The following is a 19,724-nucleotide window of genomic DNA, read 5'->3' on the forward strand; positions in this document are numbered from 1 at the left end:
ATTCCTGGGCAGGCTGCGCTTTCCTTCGCGCTGGGTGGCTCTCCTTACGGGGTGCACTCCTTGTGCGTGGGGCTCCCCTACGTGGGGGACACCCCTGCGTGGCAGGGCACTCCTTGCGCGCATCAGCACTCTGGATGGGCCAGCTCCACATGGGTCAAGGAGGCCCGGGGTTTGAACTGCGGACTTCCGTGTAGTAGACAGACGCCCTAACCACTGGGCCAAGTCCGCTGCCCCAATTAATCTTGTTCATGCTTGATTTATATTTAAATGTTTTGAGGTGGAGAAAATAATAACTGTGTAGGGCTGTGCTTTTCATCTAATTTACTAGGGTTTTTAGATCTGAGGGTGTACTATAACTCAAACTATTCCAAATTGCCATTTTGCTATCTGACTTTAGTTTGATATGATTCTCAAACTCATTTAATTCCAGATGGTTTTATGATGACTTGTGTATACCATTTTGCAAAGAACAAAATATGTGACTTAAACAGCCATTTAAGATTGTTTTGTGAAGCCTTTGTCAGAAATGATAATGGTTATTTATGTATGTATGTATTGTTTTTCTTTTTATAGATGACCGTCGTGATGTGAGTAGGTATGGAGAAGATAATAGAGGATATGGCGGGTCACAGGGAGGAGGTAGAGGGCGTGGGGGATATGACAAGGATGGAAGAGGTCCTATGACGGGGTCAAGGTAAGTATTTAGTTTTGAATGCCTAAATATATTTATTTATTTTTAATTTGTTAATTAGTTGGTTTGATTCCATCAGCTCATTTAGGTAGAGGTGTAAGAGAGATTATGTTGTAGAAAGGAGGACAGAAATTCAAAATTTAGATTCAGTCTTAAGCTGTCATATAAATTAATTTAAGTTAACAGTTAGTTTATGTGGTACATGTTAAACACTAGTAGAGAATAGTCCTCTACTGTGCTTGTGGTCAAACACTTGACTTTTTCCTGCTTGAGTTAGAATCTTCAACTCATTTAAAGGATGGCTCTGGAAAATCCAAGTGTTTTGTATGTAAAAAAAAAAAAAAAGGTAAGTTAACTCTAGATTGGAGGGCAGCGAGGCTATTCCTTAGTCTTGGAAAGCAGTCAATAGCGTATAAACATGGGATTGGCAAATGAGAGAAAGATTTCCTATAACTAAAGATTTCATTTAACTAAACTATTTTGTTCCCCTTTTAAAAGTAAGTAATTACTGAAATAATTAGTGCAGCATCACTTATCATTGTGTATTTTGTCTAGACTAGGCTGCTTGAGAAAGGAATGACTTTTTGATTGATCTTTTTTCCTCCATTGCTCATATTATCAGGTTTAGATATTTACTTACAGCTTATGCTATGAAAGCTGGTTTTAAAATTACTTGTAAGTATGTCTGCAAGCTTAGTAGTTTGATCCTAACAACAAAAATGAAAGCATAGGTAACATTTATTGTCCAAAGATAAGTCTTACAGGTGGCAGATCTGTGTAGAGTATACAGGTTTAAAGAAAATTTCTATTCCTTGGGAATTGAATTGTCAATGTCCTGTTAAACTGAGACTTAATATATCATCTGTTCAGTCTTTTGCTCTTTAGGGACTGAGTTTCTGTCCCGTGAGGTGACCTTAGGAACAAAACCAGTTACGTACAGTACTTAAAATGAGCCAGTAATTGGAGCTCACTGAGTTGTATTTCTCTGTGTCTGATGCACAGTACTTTGATATTGTGGGAAAATTAAAATTTAAACAAAGTTGATCAAATTCTTTGAGACTTGGACATTGAAAATCTTTTGATTGTCAAAGACAGTTTACTTGGTACATATGTCTAGTGTATTCCTCTTTATTATCAGAGAGAGCAGTCTGCCATCATGTAGATATGAATGAAGTAAGCAGTGTAAAGTGGCATGTTGCTTACTCTCCCCCCAAATAAGATAACCAACAGGTTTATTTAATTTTCCAGTTTGCATATTAGATGATCTGCCACCTTGGAATTGTATTTGTTTTATAGTACATCATAGGTTTACTTTTTATTAATGAGGGAGTTATAATTATATCCTAATAGACGATTAAACTATGTCAGTGTCTGGCTAAGAGTGATGGAATCCCACTTTTTAGGGGGAGGACGGCGGGGAAGGGGCAGGGGAATACTTAAATTCATATGAGAAATTACTCATCTTAGAATCAATGGTTAAAAGGACTTCAAATGTTCCTTCTGTCAAAGGAGGGAAGGTCCAGGACCTTAACCAACCCAGAGGTCCACTTTTTAAAGTACTTTTATAATCCTCTTTGTAATATATTTCATTGTAAATTGTGGTTCAGATGAACTAAGTTTTTGATTTTCAAATTTTATTGTTTAGCCTTAGAACTGCTTCAAAAATTTTTTTATGCAGAAACGACCCAATATATTTAGTCAAAACTATGTTGATACGGTTGAAGTTGGGTTAGGATTATGGTGGGGTGGTCTGCACTCATGTGCAGTTACACCTGCTCTACCACCAGCCCCAGCCATTGAATGGATGTTCATGTAAGGCTTTTTTTAGAAATCCATGTGGATTGATGATTACTCCCTATATTGGGATGGACAAATGTTTTATATATAAAAGGCCAGATAGTTAATATTTTAGATTTTGTGAGCCATATGGTTCTTATTGCAACTCACTTTGCCCTTGAGGCACCTAAGCAGCCATCAACAATATGTAAATGATTAAATGTGGTTGTGTTCAATAAACTTCATTTAGGGACACTGGAATTTGAAGCTTATGTAATTTTCATGTGTTACAACATCTTGCTCAGGATGTGCTTTTGTTATTTATTGGGGTAAAGAATTTTGAATTCAATTTCAAATGTCTAGTTTCAGGATTCGTTTTGATGCTTGGTTTTTTACTTTAAGAACCAAAAATACTTAAACATTTTTCATTAGTCTTCATCATCACTGCCATTTGTGTTTCTAATTTTCTTTAAAAAAAATAGCACCGTTGAAATTAACTTTTTGGAGGCAGTTTGAAGGATATCTGACATTAGTTGGGTTGATCTTTAAAGAAGAAAGGACATAGTTTGTAGGTGAGGCTGGGGAATGTGGTAAAGGAGGAAACTAATTCATATATTGTGTGATTGTCTGGTGGATGGAAAATTCAAACTAGAAGGAAGCCATCAGTTTTCCAAACATGGAAGAGAGACATGAGAAGATTACAGGGATTACAGGAAATTCATTATTTTTCTTTATGGTCATCTAAAATGTTCAATGACATGTTAGTGGATTAGAATCTTAGGGCCATAAAATCTTCCAGTGTCTTTAACTTCAGCGTTGTGATCAGTGCATTGCAGAATTCATTGCCAGAACTTCATAGTTACTGTTTTTTGTTTATTAGTATTTCTTCAAAGTTAAGTAGTTATGTGGTTTCAGGCTTTAATATCTCAAGCCTGAAAAAAGTGATCTTGAATTTTGAGTGTCTTCTCCCTCTGATAAGAGTGTTAGATTAGCTCCCTTAAAAATATACGTTCTAGTGATACAGAAATATAATGTGAGCCATATGTGTAATTTTAAGTTCTCTAGTAGCCATGTTAAAAAAAAAAACTAAAAGTAGGTGAACTTAATTTTAATAATGTTTTATTTAGCCTAATATATTTTATCTAACTCATGTTAGTATTAAAAATTGAGATTTTACACATTCTTTTTATTTTCCATACTAAAACTTTGAAGTCTATTTGTATTTTACATTTAGAGCACATCTCAGTTTAGACTAGCCACATTTCCAGTGCTCAGTAGCCACATGCTGTTAGTGGATGCTGTATTTGACAGTGCTCTTCTAGATTTATGGATTGTTGATCTGCTCAAATATTGGTAAATGTTGAATCCAGAAAGGCATTTTTACCACACATGTAAGACGTGGGAGGAAGGAAAACATAAAAATAGCTGCTGTTGAGAATCCAGCAAATCATTTACATTTGGAATTTATACCCCCAAAATTATAGTCCAGATGTACTAGTAGGAAAACTCAGACACATCTCATTTTTAAAAACCTCTTCTAACTTTTAAAAGCTAAGCCCTTTTTTCTTTACTATTGAGTTTTGCAGGAATCAGGATTTCTGTGTTGCATTTTTATTATTTGGTAGTTGTAGACCTTGAATAGATAAGTTTAGATTTTTTTTAATAATTAAGATTGAAAACATTCTGTCAAGGAACTTCTGCCTTTTTTTTAAAGATTTCTTTATTGTGGGGGGTGTGAGGAGTAAGGCATATGGGAACCCCCTATATATATATAATATATAATATGTATATATATTTTTAATCTTTTTGTTCCCTTTTAAGATTGATTTTTATTTATTTCTTTCCCCTTCCCAACCCCCATTGTCTGTTCTCTGTGTCCATTTGCTGTGTGTTCTGTGTCCACTTGCATTTGTGTCAGGTGGCACTGGGAATCCGTGTCCCTTTTTGTTGCGTCAGCTCTCCGTGTGTGCAGCGCCACTCCTGGGCAGGCTGTGCTTTTTTTGCGTGGGGTGGCTCTCCTTGCGGGGTGCGCTCCTTTCACGTGGGGCACCCCGTATGCGGGCCGGGGGGCATCCCTTTGTGGCATGGCACTCCTTGCGTGCGGCAGCACTGTGTGTGGGCCAGCTCACCACACAGGCCAGGGGGCCCTGGGTACCAAACTCTGAACCTCCTGTACGGTAGACGGACACTCTACTGAGCCACAGTCTCTTTCCCCTTATATTTTTTAATGGAACATTTTGTGTGGTCTATGTATCTTTTAAAAATAATTAAAAAAAATATTTTAAAGAATAGCAAAAGCTAGTATAGATGCTATAAATGAGGGAAAAAAAGATTTATTTACTTTATTTTTCTTATTTCTCTCCACCTCCCTCAGATAGTTCTCTCATCTGTCTGGTTATTGTTTTGCTCGCCTTTTCCAGGAGGCACTGGAAACTGAACCCAGGACCTCCCACATGAGAGGCAGTACCCAGTGGCCTGAGCCAGATCTGTTTCCCATGGGCTCTTGGCTTATAGCATCTGCTTATTGTGGTGGGATGCAGCGTGTAGCTTGTTGTGGCAGGAGGTGATGTCTGCTTGTCTTCTTTTAGGAGGCACAAGGACCCAAACCAGGCCCTCCCCTTTGGTAGGCAGGTGTCCAACTGGTTGAGCCACATCCGCTTCCCAGCTTTTGCTTCCTTGACAAGCACCTGAAATTGAATCTTCTCTCAGATGTATAATGTATCTACCATAGAATATCCTGGTCATTGTAGTTTTGAACTTGGAGAACCATCTTTATGTTTGAGTCAAGAGTATACAACTGGTTTTTTTGTACCATAAAGTTGAGTATACTTATATGATATCTCTACTAAATGCCTCTACTATTTCACCATATATTGTTGCTTACTTCAGGGCTTTGTTCTGTGTACGTTTGCCTCTTTTTAGGCAAAATGAAAACAAATTTGTTGTGGCAACATCTTGACTCATAGATATTCAAGTATCTCTATAATAATTTGCTTATTATGTGGAAAAGGGACTTGTAACTTGTCCACGAAGTTTGAAAGAAAAATTCTTAATTTCAGGCTCATCTTCTGTAACTCTATTACTTGGTTATTTACTATATTTAAGAAGGAAAGAGAAAATGATAGAAACATTTGAACTTGAAAGAAAACTTCACATAGACTTAGATCATCTAGACCAGTGCTTCTCAAATTTCAGTGAGCATATTAAATGAGCATACTTTGATCTTATTAAAATGCGGTTTCTAATGCAGGTCTGGAGTAGGGCCTGAGAACCTACTTTTCTGAGATACTCCGAGGCTATGCCCATGCTGCCGTTCCATGGATCACCCTTTGGATAGCAAGGATGGGAAAACCCTTATTTTATAAAGAAGGAAACTCACACCCAGATAAAATTACGATTTGTCCGTATTTTCAGGATTGATTAATGATAGTTAAGATTCTACCCTTATTTGGTTTGAAGACAAGTACTTTTTCCAGTGCACTATGTTGTTTTCATATTTATGGCCGTTTTGTTAAAATACTCAGCTGCTTTACTTGCTCGGTAAAGATGCCTTAAGTTAAATGTCATGGGGAGGAATAGGACATTATAAACCTATTCAAATATCATTTGTTTTTGTATCCTTTTTTTTCTGCAGAGGTATGTCCCCAACCCCTCTCCCACTTTTTTTTTTTTTTTTAAATTTTTAAATTTCAAAGTTATATTCCTGGCCAGAATGAAAATTATAGAAACTAGCTGATGTATGAAATTTGTATTTTCTCTATTGTGACCAGGTAAATAATTTGGTTCTTCATTAAGATGATAGCAAAGTAAATAAGAGGTATCTCTGCCACCACCTGTGAAAACATTGACCTCCGATTTCCTATTTAAAAAGTTTACTTTATTCTGGGGGACTTTAACCTCCTGAGACAGGAATGTAGGCTTAATATTTCACTAGTTCTTTTCTCTCATTATTCTTTATAGTTCTAATGATCATGTCTGAAGAAACCTGAGGCATCTTGATTTTTTTTAAATGAGGGTTTCAGCAGTTTAATCTCAAGAACCCTGTTGGCTTCTCTTTCTTAATGAGTTAAGTCCTTATATCATTTAGAAGTGGAGGGAGGCCTTGGGTCCTATTCTGAAAGAGGAGTCGTAGAGACTTTATTAAGAAGCTATATTTATGTGAAAGATCTGAGTTTTACTTTGTCTACAGTGAAGCGGTGAAATAGCCTTATTCTCCTGCTTTCTAGGCTTTCTGGAAATCAAATAAAAATTGATAGCAGGTTAGAAATACCTAAGCTGGTTGCAAGGGGAAAATTTTTACACCAAGGTTGTAGAATAGATAAATTACAAAGGGAGAGTGCTTTAACCTTTAGTCAGTGTTTTTCTCTCGTGGCTCACAAGCGCCACCCAGAGGGCAATCACTAAAGCAGCTGTTTTTAAGCAATTCTATGCACTAGTATATTAGATTAGTTTCTTGGGTTTTAGAAGATTTGTTATCACCATCTGAAAGCTTTGGGTTTTTTTCCCCTTTGTCAGCACATAGTTTGAATCTTGGAGAATTATGTAATTCAGTCAAAGAAAAAAACTTTTAATGGGTGTGTAAAGTTTCTTGAAAAGAGAAGCCTTATTAGATTTCTTACATAAAGTTATGGGCATGAGGATCATTGATTATCTGGCATTAGAAATTTGCCAAATACAGTCCCTTTCTTGTGGGTAGCTGTAACATTGGAGTATGTTGCATTCTGTCTCTCATGTGTAGAGCATTTGGCAGCATGAACCAGTAGCTTATATATAAAGAGATCTAGTACATTATCCTGAGTATGGACTAGGAAGGCAATTTTAAATTATGTTTTCATTTATTCTTCAGTTTATCCAATTTCTAAATGACTTGAAATTTGAGGACTGCTTTAATTCAAATTAATTTTTGTATGTATTTATACTTTTTTCCCTTCATCTCATAAAACCTACTATTTATATCACAATAGAACGTAATATTAAAGTTTTTACCTTTCCCATTCTGCTGCCAAAATCTTAACATTGCTTTATATTAGTCTAGTCTTTTTGCTTTTTCTCATATTTTAAAAGTATTCCCTTGGAAAAAATATTTGCTCTAGTTTAGCATTTTTTATACTGTGCCTCCATTTTTAAGTTATGGTTTGAATAGTGTCCCTGTGGCTTGGGGTTGGGAAGATTTTAAAATAAGTGTATTAGATACGTTATATAGTAAGCTTGAAAAGACATCTTTGTCAAAATAGATCTTGGGAAAACACTTAGATGGAAACAACGTTTTGAAGTCTACCAAAGGGAACTTATTGGAAAGTTAGAGGTGCTACTGTTTCCCTAGGCTCTCTACTTATGACATTTAAGTGTAGATTGAGCCCAGGGCTCAGCACATTAGAGACTTAAGGAAGAAATCATTTCTTCAATTTTTCCTCTGCAGTGGTGGTGACCGCGGTGGCTTCAAAAATTTTGGTGGTAAGTGCTGAGTATCCCAAAATGTTTCAGTGGAAATGCTATATAAACCTAAAAGCCACCAATATCCCGCAGACGCAGTCTCTAAGCCCTTTCTTACGCTGTTGAGGCTGGTGTGTGTTGTGTGCTTTAAAGAAATTATATACATACACAGAATATATCAGAATAAACATTAAAAAGCCAAAGTTGATCTCTTAAATAGTCCGATGGATTTCTACACAGTGAATTTGCATGAAAGAGTCTGTGGTGACCAAAGAGACCTTCACTGGATTTTGACAAAACATTTTTTTATAAAGGTAGCCAACATGGTGTTCTTAAAAATTGTTAGGGTTTTCTAATCAGCCTTCACAACCTGAGCTTAACAAAAGTGATACTAGAATAAAGCCAAAGTAGCTGGTGCTGTCTGAGACAAGTTTAGGGAAATGTTGATATTCATCTTGATTTCTTAAACTTTTAATAAAAATTAATTTATATATTTTGTAAATCTATGATGGTTGACCTTCAAGGATTTTGGAAATACTGGCTTTTCATGTCTTGGTTATGATTGTTATTTTTTTTCATTTTCAAATGAGTACCTTTAAATAGCTTTTTTTTTTTTCTTCTCCTTTTCTTTTCTTTAGGTCACAGGGATTATGGGCCCAGACCAGATGCTGGTAAGATTTCTGGTAGTTTATGACTTTGTAGCTAAAAGAATGTTAGTTTTGATTGTATTTTTTTAAAAGAAGAGTGTGTGTTTGGAGGGATTAGTACAGGAAGACTTAATTTGGCAGTGCTGCCAAAATTGGGGATTCATTGGAAAAGTACACTGGGGAAAACATGTTTGCTTTCCCATGCTCTACTTTTTCTTTGAAGACATAGTTGAACTTTTCCTGCTAATTTTCAGTTATTTAATACTAATCAGGTTTATTAAGAGAGTCGGTATTTTGGGCAATTAGAAGTAGAAAAGTTGTGTATTAAGAAAATGTTACATCAGATTGGTAATTGTCTTAGTGGGCCTAAGAAACCTGAGTTCATATGTGAGAGAATTGTCTTACTCTGGAAGGAGGTCCCTAATTCCATGTGACTTTTTGTTTTTAAATGAAATCCAAGGATACAGATGTACTCATCAAGCCTTTTGAAACTTGTTTTGATTTAGAGATTAGAAATCTATTTGAGCCAAATTTTTAAAATATATATTGAAATCAGAACTTTTGTTTTTATTAAGATGCCAAAGTATTCTATATGGATATTCTGAATTATCCCTTGATGGACTGAATTTTTGTACATCTTTCTTACTTTGTTGTACTAATCCAAAAGTGTGCATGTAAGGTAAGGTGTGTATACAAGGTGCTCCTACCCTCTGATGTATGCAAAATTTATTGTAGTGAATGGGAACCCAGCAATTCTGGTTGACTTGCTTGGAAGTTGAAGTATCAGATTCGGAGGTTTTTCTGCTAGCCTTAAAAGTACTGGTTAACCATAAAGAGTAAAAGTTCTCCAGAGAAAGTGATATTAATTTACACTAAATTCATCTCTTCATGAGCCTTTATCTTGTATCTGAATCTGAAGAGTAAGAATTTTAAGATCTCCCTTAATTGGTCTGTGTCTTTCACATTGTGATGGTCTCGATCCACTTCACCTAAAGTTTAGCTGTAAGAATTGATGTTACCAAATGACTGTTGTGAGCACTTTGCATGTCTATATATGGTTCTTACATTGGTTCTTTTATTCCTTTGGTTGTCGAAACAGTCAAATATTGTACCATAAATTATTCTTAATTACTGAATAGTATGTTGTAAAATCAAGGTATATTGAAAATTAACCATACCTTTTTTCCCTTTAGATTCAGAATCTGATAATTCAGATAACAACACAATCTTTGTGCAAGGACTTGGGGAGGGTGTGTCTACTGATCAAGTGGGGGAGTTCTTTAAGCAAATAGGAATTATCAAGGTGAGTAATTCCTCACCTTGTTTCAAAACAAGGTGGCTTGTTTTGAAAATCCCATAATAATATTCTGGTTAAGATACATAGGTCTCAATAAGGCTTTTGTCTCTTAAAAGTACCCTAATGCATATGCTTACCCATATTTATAGGCCTTTGCTAAATATGCTAAATATAGATAGATTTTGTTCCTTGCTTGTGTTTACCTTTCCATAGTCTTATGTTTTAGCTTTCATTCCTAGGGCTTTAAAAATAGTCCTTACTTATATACCTCAAAAAGTTGTGGAAACTAAATAAAATCAAAAACATTTTGTAAATTCTGAAATGCCAATATATGCAAAATTAAGTCATTGTCAGCTTTCCTTGTTACTTAATGTCCGCTGCATGTTAGCACAATATGTAATACTTTATTTCATAACTGTTGATTGTTCACTTCACTGTCTTGTGTACCATGTCATCCATATTATTTTACTTTTAACTAGAAAACAGCTTTTGGAGCAGTTTTAAATAAATTGTAATACTTGACTGAAAGCATTTAGCATTTGTCTTTGGTATCTGCAGAATCACTTTCCTTCTTGGGGATTTTTTTTTAAAATTATATAGGAAGTATGTAAAAAATTTCATACATAAGTAAAAATAAGTAAAAATTTTCCCTTGTCTCTGACCCCTCTCCCCCTTCCCATCCAAATCCTATCTATTCCTTGGTCAGATCTCTTGGTTCTGGTTGCTGGTGAACATCCTTATTAACTTTTTTTTATGTTTTTCAAGTTATATATTTATGTGAAGCATTGTCTACATTTATTGTTTGTGGGCTTAAATTATATGTAGATAAAACTGATATACTATGTAAAATTTTTTTAGCTTGGTTTTTTACTTAGTATATCTTGGAGACTTTTCCTTGTTCATATATATATTTTATATTAGGTGCCTAGTATTTTATAATGTGGACATGTGAATTCCTTGTAAAAAATAATTCTTTTATTATCTAAATGGCACATGATCACTTATCCTTAAAATGCTCTCTGACACCATCTTGTTTTGCCCTTAGACAAACAAGAAGACTGGAAAACCAATGATAAATCTTTATACAGACAAGGATACAGGGAAACCAAAAGGAGAGGCAACAGTGTCGTTTGATGATCCTCCTTCAGCTAAGGCAGCTATTGATTGGTTTGATGGTAGGTCTCATTGATGTAGTTTTCAGCCATACAATTTAGATAAATGTTTTCTAGACTTGAAGTCAAAGTTTGTTATAGTAGTTAGTGGTTATTTTCATATTTATATTTACAGAGAACTCTTTAAGAATATAGGCCGGGGGAGCAGGTGTAGCTCATATGGTTGAGTGCCTCCTTCCCATGTATGTGGATCCAGGTTTGATCCCCTGTGCCTCCTGAAAATAACAAATAGTACAGTGGATCTGAACTTTAAAAAAAGAAAAAGAAAAACAGGCTGGAGTTTTTGTGACCTTTAGAAATGATATGAACCATGAACTCTACCCTTGTTTGTCTACAATATTTATTATTCACACCTTGTGCTTGAGGACACCCTGATATAGGTGTAGAGAATGAAATTCTTTTAAAATGTAGATTAATTTCCCTTCAAATGTGAAGTTAATATATACTTAGGAAAAAAAAATAAGACTTTTTCACTAGAAATAAGAAAATATGGGAAAGTCAATATATTAGTCAGCCAAAGGGGAGCTGATCCAAAATACCAGAAATTTGTTGGGTTTTATACAGGGTATTTATTTGGGGTAGAAGCTTACAATTACCAGGCCAAAAAGCATAAGTTACTTTCCTCACCAAAATCTGTTGCTGCATGTTGGAGCAAGATGGCTGCCATCGTCTGCAAGGATTCAGGGTTCAGGCCTCCCAGGTTCCTCTCTTCCTGGGTTCGTTTCTCTCTGGGCTCAGCTACTCTGCTCTCTCCACAAGGCCAGCTATAGACCACCAGGTGAACAGTTTGTCTCTCTTCCCCGGGGCCTTTGCTGTGTCTAAAATGGAGCCTTCTCTCCTTTCGCATGTTTCTGCTGCTCTGTGTATTTACTTCCGGCGCACCAGGATCAAAACTCCAAACTCTGTCCTTTACCATGTCTTTTTCTCTGTGAGTCCCTGCTCACCAGTGGGGCAGGGATGCAATGTCCTACTCATGTGGCCCAATCAAAGCCTTAATCATTATTTAATCAAGTAAAAGTGAAACCTCTGAATCCAGTACAATCTAAGTATATCACTAGCCTAGAGGAACAGACCAATTGATAAACATAATCCAATATCTGTTTTTGGAATTCATCAACAATATCAAACTGCTACAGTAGAAGAAAGAAGTAAAGCTTTCATAATCTTCTACTCAGCCACTGATTATATTTTATTAACTGTTCTCTAGTCTTTCAAATGTATTTTTAAATAGTTCATCATTATACTCCAAATGTAGTTTTGTTTCATGCTTTTTTCACTTACTGTTTATTTTTGAAATTTTCAGAATGCTTTTTAAAAAGAAATTTATTAAAATTTCCCATTTTAACCACATGCATGTGTATAATTCAGTGATGTTAATTATAGTCAAAATATTTTGCTACCATCACCACCATCCATTACCAAAACTTTAATCACCCCAAACTAATTCTGTACCCATTAAGTAATAACCTCCCATCCCTACTTCTCACCCCTAGCCCTGATAACTTCTAAATGTACTTTCTGTCTATAAAAATTTGCTTATTCAAGGTATTTTATATAAATGAAATTTGATAGTATTTGTCCTTTTGTGTCTGACTTAATTCATTCAACATGATGTCTTCAAGTTTCATCCACGTTGTTGCATGTATCAGAACTTCATTCCTTTTTTTGGCTGAATAAAATCCCATTATATGGATATACCACATTTTTTAAAATCCATGGGTTGATTTTACCTTTTGGCTATTGTGAATAATGCTGTTATGAACATTGGTGTACAAATATCTATTTGAGTTACTTTGAATTCTTTGGAGTATATCTTTGGTGGATTTGCCAGGTCATATGGTACCACCTATTTTAATTTTCTGAAGAATTGCCAAACTATTTTCCACAGTAGCTATACCATTTTACATTTCCACAAACAACAAAGAGGGTTCCTATTTCTTCGCATCTGTGCCAATACTTATTTTCTGTTTCTGTAATAGTAGCCATCCCAGTGGGTGTGGAGTGTTATTTCATTGTAGTTTTGATTTGCATTTCTCTAATGACTAATATTGGTTGTGCAGCTTTTCATGTGCTTGTTGGTCATTTGTATATATTGGGAGAAATGTGTATTTAAGTCTTTTGCCCATTTTTAAATTGTGTTTTTTTTTTTTTAATTGTTGAGCTGTAGGCATTCTTTATATATTCTGGATATAAATTCTTATCAGATAAATGGTTTCCAAATATTTTTTCCCATTCCGTAAATTGCCTTTTCACTTTCTTGAAAACTTTGATGCACAAGTTTTTAAGTTTGAAGAAATTCAATTTTCTTTTTCAAAAGAAAAAATACCAGTTTTTTCTTCTGTTGCTCATATTTTTGGTATAAAGTCTAAGAATTCATTGCCTGTTAAAAAATCCTGAAGATTTTCTCTTATATTTTCTTCTAATGGTTTTATAGTTTTAACTTTTCTACTTAAGTTGTTGATCTATTTTGAATTAATTTTTCTATATAGTATGAGGTACTTTTGCATGTTGATATCTAGTTTTCTCAATACCATTTGTTGAAGACTATTTTTTTTCCCATTGAGTGGTCCTGGCAATAGATGCACTTAAGATTTTAACATAGGCATTTCCATTTCCCCATATTATTATAAATTCATCATTTGTTTGACCCTAATTTAATGAAAACTAACACTTTATGTTTACTGTGGTTTATGGCCTAGGCAAAGTTTTAAGAGCTTTTTACATGTAATAACTCAATTTAATCTTCTTAACGTAAGCCTATGAGACATATGCCCTATTATCCCCATTTTACAGATGATGAAATTGGGACACAGAGAATCTAATTACCACGATCACAGAGTAAGTGGCAGAGTCAAGACTCAAACTGAGGCAGGCTGGATTGACAGACTGAGGTCCCTTCTAGTTACGAGATTATTGCATCCATGTCCCCTAAAACATAATTGCATTTCTTTACTTTTTCAAAGATTACATAGTGATAACCCACCTCTCTCTGTATTATTTACTTTTTTGCACTGATCAGTCAGGCCTCATCATCTTGCTTTTATTAAAATATTTATTTTTCCTACCCCCCCGCCCCCCTGCTGTTCTTTTGCTGTCTGTAACCATTTGCTGTGTGATCTTCTGTGTCTATTTCTCTTTTTGTCTTCTCTTCTTGTTTTCTTCCTCTAGGATTCACCGGAATTCGATCCTGGGGACCTCTGATGTAGGGAGAGGTTCCCTGTCACTTGTGCCTCCCCAGTTTTTGGTTTTCTTGCCTTGACTCTCCCCTCCATCTCTTTTTCTTGTGTCATCATCTTGCTGCATGGCTTCCCACGTGGACACTGGCCCTTCGCCCGGGCCGCAGTGGCTTGCCGTGCTTGCTGCACAGGCACGCCTTTACCAGGAGCACCCCGGGTATCAAATCTGGATTCTTCCATATGGTAGATGAAAGCCCAGTCACTTGAGCTCCATCTGCTTCCCCATCATGTTGCTTTTGAAGGCTAAGTTCATTCTTCCTCACTTTATTTTTTTTAGTTTCTGTGAATCATAAAGCAATTCCTTGTGTTCATGGTATGTTAGAAAATTGTTGTGACTTTTCCCACAGGACAAATAAATAAGCCTCTTAAACCTAACTCAATAGTTAGATTTATTATAATTTTTATTTTTTAAAGACTTTTAAAGATTTATTTTACTTCGTTTATTCCCCCCTCTCCCCCCCGTGTGTGTTCTCACTGCCATCAGCTCTCTGTGGTGCCATGGGCCAGCTTACCTTCACCTAGAAGCCCAGGGACTCAAACCTGGGGCCTCCCATATGGTAGAGGGGAGCCCAATCACCTGAGCCACATCTGCCTCCCTGTTTTAGTTTTTAGACTACTGATCCATGAGTTGTTTGCTATGTCAGGGGCTTGTCATAGCATCTGACATCATGGGAAGTTGCCTGCTATGATTAGGGCTTTGATCAGGAAATTAAGACCTTTTAATAAGTCCTTGGAAACCTTTTCCTTATTCATCAGTTCTCTCATTTCTTATAAATTGAAGAGACTAATTCCTGTTCCTAAGATCCCAGGGCACCAGAATGTATGTGGGTGCCTGCAGGCATGTATGTAAATTTATATATTTTTTCCAATAGAGACTCTGATTTATTTATTTATTTTTTAAAGATTTATTTATTTCTCTCCCCTTCCCCCCGCCCACCCAGTTGTTTGTTCTCTGTGTCCATTTGCTGCATGTTCTTTGTCCACTTCTGTTGTTGTCAGCGGCACGGGAATCTGTGTCTCTTTTTGTTACGTCATCTTGCTACGTCAGCTCTCCATGTGTGCACCCCCATTCCTGGGCAGGCTGAACTTTCTTTCATGCTGGGCGGCTCTCCTTACGGAGCGCACTCCTTGTGCATGGGGCTCCTCTACATGGAGGACACTCCTGTGTGGCAGGGCACTCCTTGCGCACATCAGCACTGTGCGTGGGCCAGCTCCACATGAGTCAAGGAGGCCTGGGGTTTGAACCGCGGGCCTCCCATGTGGTAGACAGATGCCCTATCCACTGGGCCAAGTCCGCTTCCCTGATTTATTTTTTGATGTACTACTGGCACTTTGTGAAAAATACTTTAAATGGCATAAAAAATTTAAATGTACGTACTTTTCAGGAGGTATGCATAGTGAGCAGTGCATATACCAGCATGTGCATATACATTATATATATACACACACTTGTCCTTTAAAAAAATAAGTGGTAGCTTATTAACACATGTTGTTCTACATTTGACTTTTTTCACATAAAGGTAGGTATGATTAAAAATTTTTTTTCTTTTAGCCTAGTAAGAAGTGATTGTTTCTCAGTGCTAGATCAGCTTTATCGATAGATTGTGTAATGTTTTCCGTTGTTATTTTGATTCTTCGGAATACTGGTATGTTTGAATTTTGTAAGGGCATGAAATATGCCTTATTCCTCTGAAACAAAAAAATTCCAAAGGAGTTTTATAATTTTGTTGGGAGGTGGAGGTATAGAGTAGGTTTATTCAGAACCATTTTTGTTTTTCTTAGGAAAAGAATTCCATGGCAACATCATTAAAGTGTCCTTTGCCACCAGAAGACCTGAATTCATGAGAGGAGGTGGAAGTGGTGGTGGGCGGCGAGGTAAGATGCTCTTTACTCACTGGTTTGGATATTATATAGTGTTTCAATATAAATCCATGTTCTGTCCCTTTGTGCACACTTGCTACCCTTTTTTCTCCCTGGGTTTACCTTAACATGAGTGTGGGTGCTGAACAGATTAAGTGAATTAAGTGTTATAATAGCTCAGAAATTTGTAGGAGAAGTTTCCAGAAATCCCTTTGGAAAGCTGTATAGCATTTTGTTATTCACCTGGAAACTAGTAGGCATTTGTTTAAATGACACCTAATTGGGGGGTTAATCTGAACAGTTTCTAAGCCTCCTGCTAGCTTGTTTATTTTCTGTTGGATCCTATTCCTCAAACTTAGTTTATATCTTTTCATTTAACCTTTATCACCGAGATTCTCAAAATAAGTAGGGCTTTATAGAAAATGGACTTTGAAATTTCGTTGTGCATTATTTGCACTGTAATGTGTGCCTGGGGTCTGTTCCCACATTTAGTGCATTTACTAAGTAAGGCTCATATCAAAGAATTTCAAAGTCCTATCATAAAGGTTAGATTTTAGGAGGGCTGTCCAATTATCGTTGGACACTTCCTCTTATTTCTTACACCTGTAGCTTCTTCTCTGCTTTGTTAATGTCTACTGCTGACTTTTTTCTTCTCTTCCCCTTCGTCCCACTCCATCCAGGACGTGGGGGATATAGAGGCCGTGGAGGCTTTCAGGGAAGAGGTGGAGACCCCAAAAGTGGGGACTGGGTTTGCCCTAATCCGTAAGTATACCATTCACTTTGCTGGGAGTAAGGGTTGGGATTGAGGTTGGAGGGGTATGGGAAGGGGTTCTGAATCTGTTGGCAACTTTCTAGGAGCATTTTATCTTCATCCTTTCTTAGGTCATGTGGAAATATGAACTTTGCTCGAAGAAATTCCTGCAATCAGTGCAATGAGCCCAGACCAGAGGACTCTCGTCCCTCAGGAGGAGGTGGGTCAGCCCTTTAATGGCATCTATCTGACGCTTATTTTCTGATTAGCATTAAAAGAAGACTTTACATTCTTCTGCTGGGCTCACTGGTTTGCATTTCTACCTTGCAGATTTCCGGGGGAGAGGCTACGGTGGAGAGAGGGGCTACAGAGGTCGTGGGGGCAGAGGTGGAGACCGAGGTGGCTACGGTGGAGACAGAAGTGGGGGTGGCTATGGTGGGGACAGAAGTGGTGGCGGTGGCTATGGAGGAGACAGAAGTGGGGGTGGCTATGGTGGAGACAGAAGTGGGGGTGGCTATGGTGGGGACAGAGGAGGCGGCTATGGTGGGGACAGAGGAGGCGGCTATGGTGGGGACAGAGGAGGCGGCTATGGAGGAGACCGAGGCGGCTATGGAGGAGACCGAGGCGGCTATGGAGGAGACCGAGGCGGCTATGGAGGAGACCGAGGCGGCTATGGTGGAGACCGAGGCGGCTATGGAGGAGACCGAGGTGGCTATGGTGGAGACCGAGGAGGCTATGGAGGAGACCGAGGAGGCTATGGAGGAGACCGAAGTGGGGGGGGTGGCTATGGTGGAGACCGAAGTGGAGGCTATGGAGGAGACAGAAGTGGTGGCAGCTATGGAGGAGACAGAAGTGGTGGCGGCTATGGAGGAGACCGAGGTGGAGGCTATGGAGGAGACCGAGGTGGTGGCTATGGAGGCAAAATGGGAGGAAGGTGAGTATTAGAGTGTACTTGGTAGCCTTTTTACCCCACTGCTCCTAGATTTTAGTGTTAGAGCCCTTTTTTTCACATTTCTTTTTCTTTTTGTCCAACTTTTTTGTACCTTGAATTTCCCATTGGTTATCTTCTCACTTAGGATGGAGAGCCATTTTATTTCCTTCTTCTAGCAATTTCTAGAATTTATTTGAAAATTCTTATTTTTAAATCTTTGTATTTGGATATGTGCATATGTGTTTGTATTCTTCATTAAGGATAATTGAGATTGAGAGATAATTTGAGACTATGTAAATCAGGAATTCATAATCTATGTGTAAGGAGAGTGCCCACCTTTCATAGGGTTTCTTTTTCAAACACATGTGCTACCCTGCAGTTGTCTCTCTGGAGATTCTGGTAATACATTTTCCATTGATGGTACTGATGGGAGTGTGTTGTGAACACAAGTGGTATTGAGGCAGAAAACATTGAAGGACCAGTCATAAAAAGTAACATCAGTTATTATCCTAAGCATCTCTATGCCAGAGGCAGTATTAGGATAGTGAGAATTAGCATAGCATATGGATAAGAGCAGAGTCTGGAGCCAGAATGTCTGGGTTCAAATCCTGGCTCCACCGTTTATTAGCTGTGTGACCTTAGGCAAGTTATTTCACCCTTTGGATCATTAGTATTCTCATCTGTAAAATGAGGCTAATAATAATATGTATTAGATTAAGTCATAACAATTATTGATTCATAGTAAGCACTGTATAATTGTTAGCTGTTATTAACTATTAATAGTCTTTACCATGTCTTGAAACTTGCTGTTTAGTAGATACTGAGCATATTTTTATCTTCTTTAGTGTTACTTCTCTCAACTCCATGAGGTAGATGTTTCCGGTGTAACAGACTCCGAGATCGTTAATAACTTTTCTAAGGTCACATAGTGAAGTGGCAGATTAAGGATTCATACATGAAAGTGTTTTTTTTTTGCTCATTCTGGTATGCCACTTTTCTTTTTAGAGTGCTGGAATTGGCACAGTCTCTGATCTCTTGAAATACCTCATTGGTTTGGAGTCCTTATTCTAGATGGAAAAATTTTAAGAGAGTTAGTGATAGCAACACTTCTGGGAATTTTCTGGGCCTTAAAACTGATAAATTAGTAAGAAATAAATTAGGCATGGTCTTTACAGAAGTTCATTGTCTAACTGATGCCAATCACTAGCACCCTGTCTGAAAAAGTGATGGACCCTTAGTAAAAAATTAGAATTTAGTCTGGCTCTTTATTTTTCATTCCTAGAAACGACTACAGAAATGATCAGCGCAACCGACCATACTGATGACTCTTTTGAATGTTCCTTTGTCTCTGACATGATCCGTAGTGAAATTGCCAGAGTTTTGCCTGCTGCTTTCCTCGTGGCCTCTTCTTGGGTAGTGAAATTGACATTTGGATTTTTATTTGGGTGGGAGGGCTGGGACAGTTTTTCCCTTAGAAATGTCTGTTGAAATTTCCCCTTTTAATTTCCAACCTTATCCTTCCCAATCCTTGAAGCAGAGTGCATTGTAAAATATTGCCAAAATGGAAAGTGTTTTGTAATACTGCAATAAAGGCTGCTTGTTTTTGTGGACTTTTGTACATTAGTGCATTGTTATGTCACACTCGGGACTCAGTTACAGCAGACTGTAACCCTAAAGAATTAGTAAGTGAATGTTCTTTGAGTACAGTAACCTTCTGATCTAGTAAATTAAAATGTTACCTTCAGTACTTTCAGCAGTATTTATTGAGATCCCTGTATTTAGAGTAGCAGTTCCCAAGAATGATCACAAGTCAGTATTACTAGAGGAATTTGTTAAAATTGTACGTTCCTAGACCTCATCCCAGGTCTACTGGATCAGAATCTTGGTGGGAGGTGAGGAGGTAGGGCTGGGAATCTTTATATCAAGCTCA

At 37.2% G+C, this 19,724-nt stretch overlaps 1 protein-coding gene across 1 annotated transcript in view; it reads left to right on the plus strand.

The window, feature by feature from the left end:
* The window catches only part of TAF15 (TATA-box binding protein associated factor 15), a 31,331-nt gene extending 11,927 nt beyond the window's left edge, over positions 1-19,404 (plus strand). The window contains exons 7-16 of the mRNA XM_004449430.3: positions 574-694; positions 7,887-7,921; positions 8,539-8,571; positions 9,741-9,850; positions 10,890-11,019; positions 16,035-16,127; positions 16,793-16,874; positions 16,995-17,083; positions 17,194-17,797; positions 19,077-19,404. Of these exons, the coding sequence (XP_004449487.1) occupies positions 574-694; positions 7,887-7,921; positions 8,539-8,571; positions 9,741-9,850; positions 10,890-11,019; positions 16,035-16,127; positions 16,793-16,874; positions 16,995-17,083; positions 17,194-17,797; positions 19,077-19,116 (1,337 nt within the window). The 3' untranslated portion in view covers positions 19,117-19,404. The remainder of the gene's footprint in view (positions 1-573; positions 695-7,886; positions 7,922-8,538; positions 8,572-9,740; positions 9,851-10,889; positions 11,020-16,034; positions 16,128-16,792; positions 16,875-16,994; positions 17,084-17,193; positions 17,798-19,076) is intronic.
* Positions 19,405-19,724: the final 320 nt, after the last annotated feature.

Source organism: Dasypus novemcinctus, chromosome 21 (assembly GCF_030445035.2).
Source record: "Dasypus novemcinctus isolate mDasNov1 chromosome 21, mDasNov1.1.hap2, whole genome shotgun sequence".
Lineage (NCBI taxonomy): Eukaryota > Metazoa > Chordata > Mammalia > Cingulata > Dasypodidae > Dasypus > Dasypus novemcinctus.